The sequence below is a fragment of the Nanorana parkeri genome, unplaced genomic scaffold (genome assembly GCF_000935625.1).
Source record: "Nanorana parkeri isolate BGI_ZX_2015 unplaced genomic scaffold, ASM93562v1 scaffold616, whole genome shotgun sequence".
Taxonomy (NCBI): Eukaryota; Metazoa; Chordata; class Amphibia; order Anura; family Dicroglossidae; genus Nanorana; species Nanorana parkeri.
Window position 1 is genome coordinate 510,880 of NW_017306884.1, and position 12,780 is coordinate 523,659.

Here is a 12,780-nt window from a genome sequence, read left to right on the forward strand (position 1 = left end):
AATTCCTATCGTCCGGAGGGTGGGGGGGGGGGGGGGTAATGACTTGCTGCCCGGCTTCTTGATTGGCCAGTTTTCTGACCAATCAGGAGGCTGGGCGGTGAGTCATTACATGCCACCAGGCTTCCTGATACCAGAAGTTCCGGTATCGGGATAGGCATCGGGAGCTTTTGGGCACTATGGACGAGGGAGCATGGAGCCGGCTTCCCAGCCAATCGGGAAGCCGAGCATTCCTATTTTGATGACAATTTAAAATGTTGGATTTTTCCTCCCTTTCAGTCCTGCCGACAATACTCATTAGGGACACAGACAGTAATAAAAAATGTGACATGGGCTCTAATCACTTACTACTCTATCCAAACCTAACAAACGTTTTAGCTTTAGGTACACTTTACATTTTGGAAATATGTCTAAGACTTAACCACCTGGAGTGCACAAAGAGTAAAAGGACTCTCTACTAAGAGAATATGGAGCCATTGTTAAATTTGCTAGCAGTCTGGCTGCTTTGCTGATCCCATGACTTAACTACTTTCTGCAGTGACCTGTAAATTTCACTCTGACTTACTAATCTGTTTGCCTGTTCCGGGTCACTGATACAGAAATCCAGAAACAGCTAGGGATATAGTATTTTTAGAAAAAGGTCATCAATAGCAGCCACGTATTTCTTTTAGCACAGCGTACCTTAAAGAAGAACGCCAGGCAAATAAAATCTTAACCCTTGCAGTTGGGCTACCCCGAACTGCAAGGGTTAGGGGCTTGTTTTGTTCTTCTTTAAACTGTCTTTAGGCCTAATAGGTTTTTGGATTACAACATTATTGCTATATCACCCATTATTTTCTGTGTACTCATGTTCTTTAAGCAGCCTTTCTCAAACTTTCTATTAAGGAGGGGCCTTTGAAAAAATGTCAGAACCCCTGCTAAAAGTTATGATATATCCTAGTAAAACTTCAGGCTATGAAAATTGTAGTGCCCGCTTACATTGGTGGTCAGTGGGGAAAGGCACCCTTACATTGGTGGTCAGTGGAAAAGCATCTCTTTATATTAGGGATCAGTGGGAGAGGCCTCACTGGTGACCTTTCTTTGGGAAGAAAGCTCTATTGGTAAACCAATGGGTGAGGTTCTCCTCCCCCTTTTACTTTGGTGGCCAATGGGAGAGGTTCTCACCCTCTTTACATTGGTGGTCAGTAAAAAGAACGCCTCTTACATTGGGGCCAATGCGAGAGGTTCTCCTCCCCCCTTTACATTGGTGGTCAGTGAAAAGAACGCCTCTTACTTTGGTGGCCAATGTGAGAGGTTCTCCTCTCCCCTTTATATTGCTGGCCAGTGAAAATAATTGTTAATTAAACATTGTTTCCATATTATGTATTATTTGTCTAGAAGAAAATTGAAGTAGGTAACAGAAAAATAATGCAGATAGATTTTCCGCTACATTACACTGTATCTACTGCAAATGTTATTAAGAGTGCACCCGCCATTTAGCTGCATACAATTAAACATCAACATCACATCCAGCAGCGCATAAAACCCTAATTGTTGTATATAGCTATTAGTGCACATACAAGATTACAAAATGTGCCATATCGCTGCAATAGATTCTATACATCAGCCACCATATGTGTCTTATACGATACATACCATGTAACCTTAGAGCTAAACGGTGGCTTTGAAAACTGACACACAATGGCTCACATTTATAAAACTTGCTGAGCCTAAATAACACTGACAGGGTTATTCACAAAGGGGTGAAGAGTTTGGAGCAGGCAGTAGAAGTGAAAAATCTAGGAGAACATAGCTGAACTGGAAAGTGACCTGAATTGGAGAATGTTTCCAAATCAGCTATGTTGGCCTAGATTGTTCACTTCTCATGCCTCCTCCAAACTCTTCACCCGTTAGTGAATAACCCTGTAAGTTTTGTCATTTTCTCTTCAAATATTCTGCAGTTTGGTAAAATAACACAACACGCTTTTAAGGAACACAGCAATACCAATAGTGGTTCAATCAATCAATCAATCAATCAATCACGGTTTAGCCTGTGTTTTGACCATTTGCAGTTCAGCTAATATTACCAAATATCCGCATTTGTTCAGGAAGTGACTAACATAAAGCCGTAATAGACAGTTGGTCATGTTCATGGAATATAATCCAAACTGTTCAGCGCTTTGGCAGAAATTCCTCACTCCCCAAGGGACCCAAGAGACCAAATTCCAGATGATTTCACCAGAGGGGCTGCTGTTCAATTGTAGGTTGGGATACCTCAGAGCACATGCAAAAAAGAAAACAAGAACAGTGCCCTCTCTTCGTGTGATACCGCTTTTTATTAAAAATTGATTTAAAAGAAAATTTTATACTCACAAGAGTCCATGTATATACACAGCTTGTAGGTTTTTGCATACAATGAAAGTCATATGCCACTGAGCCAACTGGACATCAGAGCATCTTTAAAGGCAATGGATTGGTAAGGGTTAACACATTTCAATGGTTAAACCATATTTGTCAGAACCAAAACTATATCTAACAGGTCTAAGGCAAAAACCGCTATTTAAATCAACCTGTATAGATTTTATACGTCCACACACTGATGTGTCCTCAGGAAGGGGCAGTTTTTTTTTACCATCAGTGTGTTGGTGTGTATAATCTATACAGGTAGATTTAAATAGCGTTTTTTGCCTTAGACCTGTTAGAAATGGTTTTGGTTACGAAGATGGTTTAACCATTGAAACGCGTTAACCCTTACCTATCCATTGCCTTTGATGATGCTCTGATGTCCAATCGATTTAGTAGCATATGACTTTCATTGTATACATGAATCTACAAGCTGTGTATATACATGGACTCTTGTGAGTATAAACTTTGCTTTTAGATCAATTGTTATTTAAAAACGTTACACACAAAGAGAGGGCGCTGTTCTTGTTTTCCTTTTTGCATGTTCCTGGAATTATGCATCATGTAGATTACTGTGTCCTTCTTGACCAGGTACTCTGTCTATAAAACTGTAAAGAGACCTATTTAATAAATGCAGGTAAACGTTCAGGAAAATCTAGTATCTTGAGTGCTTACTTGCAGCATTTTGTTTGGGGTTTTGTTCAGTAATTTTATTTGAATTCACTTGCAATGTACCTCTGAAGTTGTTAGCAAATCTGACTGCTTCAGAAGAGTCAGTTTCCTTGCACAGCCCCTACCTCTTTGCACGTCCTAGTTCCCTCCTATTCCGAAAAGGTTTAATTACTCTCTTTGCTGGTGAAACTCCTCAGCCCCTGGAGGAGCAAAAAGGAATAATATAGAGGGATGGCTCTAAGTCTGCTGGAGCTATCAACATCACATTCATGATGGCAGCATCCATCAGCGGTCTCAGGGATTTGGATATCCACTCAAGGGAGGCTTTTAGAGGTATATAACATGCATAAAACACACGAAAGCGGAACTCCATGGAATGGGATTAATAACTCTTGCGGTGGTGCTAACCCCGCACTGCAAGGGTTAAAGGAGAACTTTGAGGCGAGTGAAAATCACTCAGCCTCATAGTTCCAGGCGACCTGTGACAATGAAACTGTCACAGGTCGGCTCGAAAGATCGGGAAGTGAGCGAACACGAAAGTCGTTAGCTTACTTCTCGATCCTATACCTGCAAAGAGCCGTGGCTGTCATTCACGGCTCCCTGCAGGGATTCTCCCCTCCCGTGTCCGATTCCCCCCCTCCCCTGTCCGATTCTCCAGCGCTGACTGACGGAATGGACGGGGGAGGGGGCAGGTACAGCTGGCTCTGCCTCTAGATAGGCAGAGCCAGCTGTCACTCACCCAGCTGGGTAGATCCAAACAGTAATGTGGGGATCTGTCCCGGCTGCGGCGTCTCAGTATACTGCGAGTGACAGCTAGCTCCGCCCCAACTGTTTTCTATTGGCCGGGACCAGCTGTCATTACACTGAAATCAGAGCTGCCCGCCGGGTTCTCAGTGTGTAATGACAGATGGGCATCCTTGGTCATGCTGTCAGTAGCCAGGCTGTCGGCCGGCCCTTGGCCCTGGTTCTCAGTGTGTAATGACAGATGGGCATCCTTGGTCATGCTGTCAGTAGCCAGGCTGTCGGCCGGCTGTTTGGCCAGCTTCGAATTTCCCCTGGGCTCAGTTGAGACAAAGCATATGCCTTCGGCTAGACTGAGCCCCTTGGCCAACTTCGGTGGTTGTACAAGCTATAGTGAATAGCTCGTACAGCAGCTATAGTGAATATAGCTATAGCGAATAGCCCGTAAAGCAGCCCTGAACTGATGGGGCCCTGGGGCCGAAGCTAGCCGAAGCTAGCCGAAGGATCAGCGGAAGCTACGGCTAGATCCTTCGGGAGCTTTGTGAATAACCCCCATAATCTAATTGTAATGTTTTTGCTGAAATTAATAGTCTGGTGACAGGGTCTCTTGCATATATGCAGCATACAGCCACACCAGACTAAGCACTGCCCCATATTATTCATCAGGCTTGAATACATGGACATTTGTTTGTGTCACAACTGCTTTCTCCCATAAAATGTGCATAGAAATTCGAAAGCAGCTAGAAGCAGGACATAAGCAGCTCAGGAGGAACTCAGAAGCACCTCAAATAGAAGCTGAATGCACCTAAAGATATGCTGCATTTGCCTATCATCAGGGGCCCTGAGTCTGCTGCTGCATTATGCCCCCATTGGCTCAATCATGCTTGTTTCTGGCTTTGGTTTTTATTGCTATCAAGTCTTCCTGTCAAGAGAATCATGTTCCCCTCATTTCTTGCCCTGGAAACAGAAAATAAGGGGATATCTGCACAGTGGGGGTTCTAGCTTCTACCCATTCTATCCAAAGCTAAAAAAAAAATGGCTGGAGCTACGGTTCAGATATGCCCCATATTTTCACAGGAACATTTAATTGTTACTCGTTCTGGATAGAGCAAGGAAGGGTTGGAGCCTCTCTTAGGTTTGTATTGCTGCCTGCATTGTTATTGCAGACGTTTACTCCTGCTTCATGTCAGAACTGAAACCAATAGGAAATTTCTTCAGTGGTTCAGTGGGGCAGACAAACCCACCATCAAATTTTTTTTAGTAGCATAGAGAAGGATTAGAACTTCTGACAATGTTTTTAATGAGGCTTGCTGTCAGAGTGATGATCCAACCACCCATTTATTTTGCTGATGTCACAGGAACAGGATGTAAAGGACATTCTCCCCAATGGGGTCACATATAAAAATAAAACCTGACAGAAATTTGAACTCTTCCCCACTTTTTCCTAAAATTCAAACAAATTGCTGTTATACTTTAAAGATTTTTTTCTGTTCAATAGGATCTACTGCATATGCCATTTCCCCATACTATATCACATATGTATGTAAATATAAAATCTGTCTACAAGTACAATGTAAAAAGAAAAGACCTATAACATGTTGTGCCTTTTTTCAACCATAATGCAAATTACTTTGTGTTAAACAACTTCTTATTTTGATATAGCTGTGCAACAGTAACTCTTAATTCAATTGCATTTACATTTTATTTAGACACAATGTTTAATTGGCTGCCTATAAATGAAATTATTAACAATAATGTAAATACTCTTAATTTTTGTAGAAAAACGCTGAAATTGTTTCCAGCATTCTGTTCAAGATTTGCTCGCTTCCAGTGTTCAAAAATATCTGTGATGCAATAGACTTGTAAGTATCCAGGTTGACAGATCAAAAGCATGATAGCAGGTCTTAGGCAGTGCCTATTACTTCCAGTCCATTGCAAAGAACATTAGCTATTAACAGTCACTATGAGCTTGGGAGCAATTGTAATTGTTTAAAATGTGTGAAATATACGCTGCAGTTTCTGATGCTTGTGCAGACTTACCAACATTTCCCTGTAGATAAGTATAATACATTCTTTACATTTTCGTATTACTTAATTGTTTCTTCTCTGCATGTCTTAATAGTGTAGGGGTAATGGAAGCACAATCTGGGATAAGGTTATTATTTTTTAGACACAAAGGAACATGTATTTATTTTCTCAGTTTATACAGGTTTTATTCTTGTTTGCCTAATTTAGAAAAATAAAGGGGAATTTATTGGTCAGGAGTTTCAAAGTAATGTAATTTGTCTTTAAGAGCCCTTTCACACGGGCTTTGCAATCAGGTCTGCCTGCCGTTTTTTCAGGCGGACCTGATCAGAAGCCGAAAGTTAGTCTATGGTCAGCCGGATTAAATTAGACGGGCGTCTGTTTACAGTGTCCCTGCTGAAAAACCCCCAGAAAAACAAATGGTTCAGAGTTCCGTTACACCGGACCTGATTGTGCCGTATTGGGGGAGCAATCTGTTGTAAATGGACACAAGTCCATTAACATCCAATTCTCTATAGACCAACATGGGTCTGTAAATTAAATTTTTTTTCTCCACCGCAAGATGGAGGAAAAAACTGCACTGATATAGATTTCACAACAGTGACATCCATTCCAATTAGCAGGAGATCCGTGCATGGATCCCCTCCTGATCGGACTTTGTAAAAGGGGCCTTCTACCACTTGAAAGTGAATATTAAATGTAGGTGCTTTTGTAACTGTTTTAGAATATGGTTGCATTCAGTAACTTGTTCTGCACAGGGATGTCTAAGAGATGCTCATTGTTCTGTACGGCATGTTCAAGTTGACTAATGATCATTCTTGCATTGACTGTGTAGACCTAGAGGCAGCTGCTGCAATCTGCATAAGATTTCCAGAATCAAGTACGGCTATACTACTAACTGCTAAGCAGCTATGGCTGAGATGGAAGGAGATTGTTCCTTCGGGTCCTAGACAAGCTCAGCAACCAGCATGTGATAAAACCTCACCCCATTTCTTCAACAACAGAATTATCTTTCTTGGCTGGAATTGGAGTAGTAGATTATTGTATCATGTTAGCCATTGATTAATGTTTGACATTCACGTGATGCCCTTTTTTTTTTAGCTAACTTAAGTTATTTAAGATTCAAGCTTTCGGAATGAATCCCTTTTTCAAGCTTTGTAAAATTCTGAAAATGGCTCAGAAACCCACATATTTTTAACTTGAGTTAAAAACAGTAGCATTAAAATGTCACTGTATAAAAATGGCTGGAAGTGCTGATCTTAAATTCTTTACAACTAATTTAAATGAGATGAGACACCCATGTGATGGGATCCTTATTGTCATATTTTTCTGTGCACAATGCATAATATATTTCAACTTAATCTGAAATATAAATCATTGTATTCATGTAAAACAACAATATTGTGCTATGCAAGTATTGGCAAATCTCTTTCATCTGTGTTCTGAAGTGTGGGCTCCCCACCTCTGCTGGCCAGTTCACAAAAAAAGTGCATCGGTTCACCTAAGCAAACAACAAACATCTACTTCTGTGGATTTCTAATTCTAAAATCACATGGCTGAGCTTGTGTAAAACGTAGAAATGTTTCTTTTTTCCACTCCAGATCGTGTCTGTCACTGTTTTGTCTGATTCTCCTTCTTCTGCGGCGTCAGCTTTTATTACCTCAGCACATCTGATATCCAATTCTTTTCCCCAGCTTCATCTTCTACAGTTACAGTGCAGTATTTACTGCCAGGCCTACCTCTGAACTCTTGGCTATGTGGGGTGTGGTTACTGCCCTCTGCTCAGGGACACCTTTCTAGCTTTATATGAAGAGTTCCCACTCTAAACCTTATATAGCGAGCCTTAAAGCAGAACTCCAGGAATGATTTTTTTTTTTTGCAAACTTATATTGGTCCAGCTTGGCCTGATGGAAAGCCACTGGGGATGCTGAAAATCACTGAAGTGGTCAGAGCTACATACAGTGATAGCCATCATCTTCCAGGTGCTGTAGTGGCTTCTCCTCTGCACACTGAACACAGGGAGTTGATCGCTCAGCACCACCGCCATTTAGTGAACACCTTTTTGTAATGAACACAAACATTTTCTGATAGGATGAGGTGGAGATTATGATGTCATCTGTCCCTCCTATCCACCTTATCCAATCAGAAAATGCCTTGTATTCATTGAAACAAATTCAAGATGTTCTTTGAATGGAGGTGTTGCCAAGTAAGTAAACTCCCTGTGTTCACTGTGCAGAGGGGAAACCACTGAAGCAGCACCCGGAAGAACATAGCTATTACTGTATGTAGTGCAGACTACTACAGTGATTTGCAGTTTCCCCAGATGCCCTTCTTCTAGCAGATATGGATACAAAAAAGAACCTTTCTGGAGTTCCACTTTAAATGATGGATTTCGGAGCAGTATAAACTTGCACACTTCAGGAACATTTGTCCAGTGGTTCCCCACAAGCCTGGGGTTTGATTTGCGCAGCCATTTTGCAACAACAACCATATACCACAGAAAATGTATTTCAATGTTGTTTTCAATGATAGTCACAATTTTTTCATAAATTCCTAGGTCAGAGCCAGCAGAAGATTATGATCAAGATAGCTTCAGCATATTTCCAGTAAGTTGAAGAAACGTAAATTATACTTTCAATGTTATTGCCCATCTTTAAAGGGAACTTGTGTTTTGCTAGTGCAGGGCGAGGCAACAGGTTAACTTTAGAAATCATTGTAACATTATTATCTAAGCCAGGGGTGCCCACAAGGTCGATCGCGATCTACCAGTCGATCGCGTAGCGATCACTGGTAGATCGCCATGTCCTCTCCTCCCGCCGCTTCTCTGGACCCCCGCTGCTCTCCCCAGCGGGGTTCCGAGAAGAAGTGAAGGAACCGGCGGCGGGGGAGGGCGGAGCCGCTGTCACAGAACTAATGCAGAGCAGTGAGGAGAGAGAGAGACGCTCGGCCAGGATCTGACAGCCGGCGCCTCTCTCCCCTCACTGCTCGTCCTTAGTTCTACACCAAATCGGTAAAGCAAAACAAACTTTGTGTTTCTGTACCTTTAAGGAGGTGGGGCGTCCTCCTGGCCTGTCAGCACAGTGGGAGGTGGCCTAACAGACCAGGATTCTCCTGGCCTATCAATCAAAATACACTTTGTGGGTGGTTCAGACCGGCAGTCTGAGACTCCTGAGTCTGCTCACAATAGTGAGCGGGGATATGATTACCTCACAACTTGCTGCAAAGAACTACAGTTACCAAACCGGTAGCCAGGGGCATAGATGCCACAGCAGGCACCAGTGCAACAAAATGGATGTGAGGAGAACTGAGGGATGGAAATACTGACTGACCATAATATGGATTTCTCAGTAATACTTTATCTATGTAGCTATGCAAAGACAAATTATTTCAAGGTATGAAAGCAATGTTTTATCTAATTTTTTTTCTGTTTTTGCATTGTTTATCTCACATTTGTTAATTTGTTTTTAATGAATTGAACATCTTATTATTGCATGTGATAGTTCACTGAAAAAAGTCACATGACCATATTATCGCATGCAATGTTTAGTGGATTGAGCCCTGTATGAGGGGAGCATTTTGATCAATGAAACAGCAAAGAGTTCAAATCTCTTGCCACTACTTTATGACCAGCATGAACGCAGTGTAAGCTACAAACAAGAATGATGGTTCAGTATAAGAATCCGGGTATGCATCATTTTATTGGTTGCTAAAGTAGATTGCATGCATGGATCTTAGTAAATCACTATTCAGTGGCTCATTTGTGTAATGTTGGGCTTTTTGAGATGCACAAAAAAAACACCAGTCTTTAAAGCCAAACTCAAGGCAAACAGTTAAATACACCGAAAAATATATGAACGTTGTTTACCTGCCAAAGGATTTGTATTTCTGCCCATTCATTTGTGATATCTACATAGCACAGCCAGCTTGAAGACCTGGTTTTCTCTACTGCAGTTAAGTTATACAACTAGGTCTTGTCCCTGCCCCCAGCCTATAAATGGACAGTGAAGGAGAAGCAGCAGACTGATGAGCTCCTCTCTGTGTTACTCTGCTCTCTCCTCCTATCAGTTGTGCCTTAATAGCACATGGGCACTACAGTACATGTGATTGCCAACTTGTCCTGCTTCTCTTAAACTTTGCTGTACAGGGAATTCCAAGAGGTTGATACAAGTCAAATTCATGTACACTAGTTGCTTTAAAAATACAAAATAAACACATAACTTCACGAATTGGTGTTTTTTTTTATCTGCCTGCAGTTCAGCTTTATCAAATACTCTTTATCAGAAATAGAAAATAGATTGACTGTGATTTAATTGTAACTGATAAGATGCCGCACTCTTCTCTACAGTCTTTACGTGGATATCACTGGAGAGGAAGAGATTGCAATGACTTAGACAAGTCTATTTATCCTGGCAGAAGGTGAGCTTATCTTAATTGATGTAACTGGAAACTTCCTTCCTTTTGTGTTCAGCTTATCTGTAGCTAAAGATGCTATTTTTTTCTCTTTCTTTCTCCTGTTCTAAGAGAAATGTGCACTGCCTTTGCTAGTTGCCTTGCTTGTCTCTATTTAACACTTTCTAAATTACAGGCGTGGGTGTAGGCAGAACTCTTAATCTGAGGTATAAGCAAATATTCTCTAAATACAAAATGCATGTGTAATATTATTTGAATCTTGGTATTACTTGTGTATTTCTTCCAGATATGTAGAGTAATCCAGCAAGAATCTTTGCCTCTGTGCAGGAGCTTCCTGAAATCAAGACCAGTCACTGTTGCTCTATTTCCTTGTCCCGGGTGACAGGTCTTGCACCCACACCTTATAGTGACACTAATCTCAAGAGTTAAATCTTATAAATGCATTTAAGTGCCTTGCCTATTAACAAAGATGTATCTTATTTGTGCATCACTCAGCTGTAGATCATCAAAAAATCTCTGAATTTGTGGGGAACCTGTCCTTTTTTCTGGAGGGTGACTACTTTTGTTCCCCATGGTCCCTGTGTGTGTTGTAAAGTAGCCACCACTCCAAGCTCACTCCCGTGATGGACTACAATCTCACGTTTAGTTTACTAATTTGTATTGAGATTGTAGTCTGTCACAGGAGTGAGCTTGGAGCGGTGGCTACTTTACAACACACACAGGGACAATTTCTGCAGGCAGTCTGTTGTGGATTGACCCCTCACAAAGTTCTACTCCCTGAACAGGTTTTGTTTAGAACAGTGATGATGTCACTGCTATGTTTACAAGTTAATAACCAGGTTTGCAAAAGTATTTGGCCCACATAAAATGAATTTACCGTATGTCCACTGTGGCTATTCTAATATATTTCAAAGGGAGTCTTTATGCCCAAAGTTCAGCTTTAATATCAGCATGACAGCTAGCATTTTTAAAAGGAGATGTCAAGAATGGGGACCATATTTCTCTCTCATCAAAGGATTCCTTTAAACCTGTGAACTGTGATAGCACATAGTAAAGCATGTTTCTCCTCACACAATACCATAACACATATTAATGCACAGAACTGTGTGGCGTCATTTATTCTGAATGATACCCCAGTGATCCTAGTCAGAGCATCACGACACCCCAGTGTTCCTGGTCAGAACATCACAGCACATGTGCGCTTTTGGTGACCCATCTGTGTGTTGTGGTGCACACTACTGAAAAATAGTGCAGGTACAATTTTTTTGGGCATTGATACGTTCTGCCAGCTCAAAATGAATATGCTGCCAGAAAGCAGTGCAACCATAACTAAAATCATGTGATTATATAAAAAAAATCACAGAGCCATTCATCCTGTGAAACTACAGTTACATTCATTCTGTGTGAATAGGAGCAACAATGAATGTTATGAGAATATTTTTTTCCAGGTTAAATGTAATAAATTTTTGAGAGTGAATCAGGAAAATACTGCATTATGGCCATTAGATGTAGCCAAGGATCATAGGAAATATGTATTTATTTAGCTTTTCTATAAATGATACTATAATGAATTGTTATTGAGAATATAAAATAAACATTTGGTTTTGTATTTCTTTATGTACATATGACCAGAGTATTTTATGCCACATTTAAATTAAGGTATAGATGAAAACACTGGCAGTTTTATGGATTTAGCTGACAGGACAGCTAGATGGAGAAGATGGATGCCAGGATGCTAAATAAGGGCATTTAGCAGATAGCCTGTGTCCCATGAATCAATTTAAATCCAAAAGTGTATTGTTTGACAGGCACATACCCTTAATTATTGAATGCAGGTATAGCGTAAAAAAATAAATTAAAAAAAATAATGGCGTCTGAATTACTGCATAACTAAACAACCGATTCCTGCAAACAAAAGAAGAAAGCACATGAATGGTTCCCTAAATATGCAGACACAATATGCTAAGTATGTACCTGTATAACTTATGAGTTTTGTCCTCATTCTGTACAAGGTCCGGAATAACAATGCTTTTGGTAACAACAGAGCCTTACCCTCTGTGCTGCAATTGTGTTCTAAGGACAAAGCATCCACCAAACATGTTTTGTTCTTTGTTTAAGTATAGAAATAAACAGCGTGATTCAGAAAGATATAAGAATGAGAACAATGTTAGCTATTTATAAGCAGCTAACAGAACAATGTGAATGATGGTCTTTATAGCAGTACAGTAAACAAAAAAGATTGGATTTATATTTAACATTTGACTGCATGAAGAGAAAATTAGATAAATACATCCATTCAGCTAAGATTCAGAATCATTTCTGGCTTTCAGCATTGTAGGAAAACTAAATCAGGAAATTATCTCTATACTACAACTTATGGTTTAGTAGCTGTCATACAGAGAATGGTGAAAATTAAAACAACTGCCCGTCCATGTTTGGTCTACATACTGCCCGGATTCGCCTTATTCACAAAGCTAGTGTTTGGGTGGGGAATAAACTTTTCCTTATGCTACAGAGAGCAGGGGGGGGGGGGGGGGGGGTGGGGCCAATCGT

The 12,780-nt window shown here is 40.8% G+C and overlaps 1 protein-coding gene across 1 annotated transcript in view; it reads left to right on the forward strand.

Moving 5' to 3' along the window:
• Positions 1 to 12,780, forward strand: part of AOAH (acyloxyacyl hydrolase) — a 102,226-nt gene that overhangs the window by 45,229 nt on the left and 44,217 nt on the right. Inside the window, exons 7-9 of the mRNA XM_018562939.1 lie at positions 5,572 to 5,654; positions 8,375 to 8,423; positions 10,163 to 10,233. Coding sequence (XP_018418441.1) covers positions 5,572 to 5,654; positions 8,375 to 8,423; positions 10,163 to 10,233 — 203 coding nt within the window. The remainder of the gene's footprint in view (positions 1 to 5,571; positions 5,655 to 8,374; positions 8,424 to 10,162; positions 10,234 to 12,780) is intronic.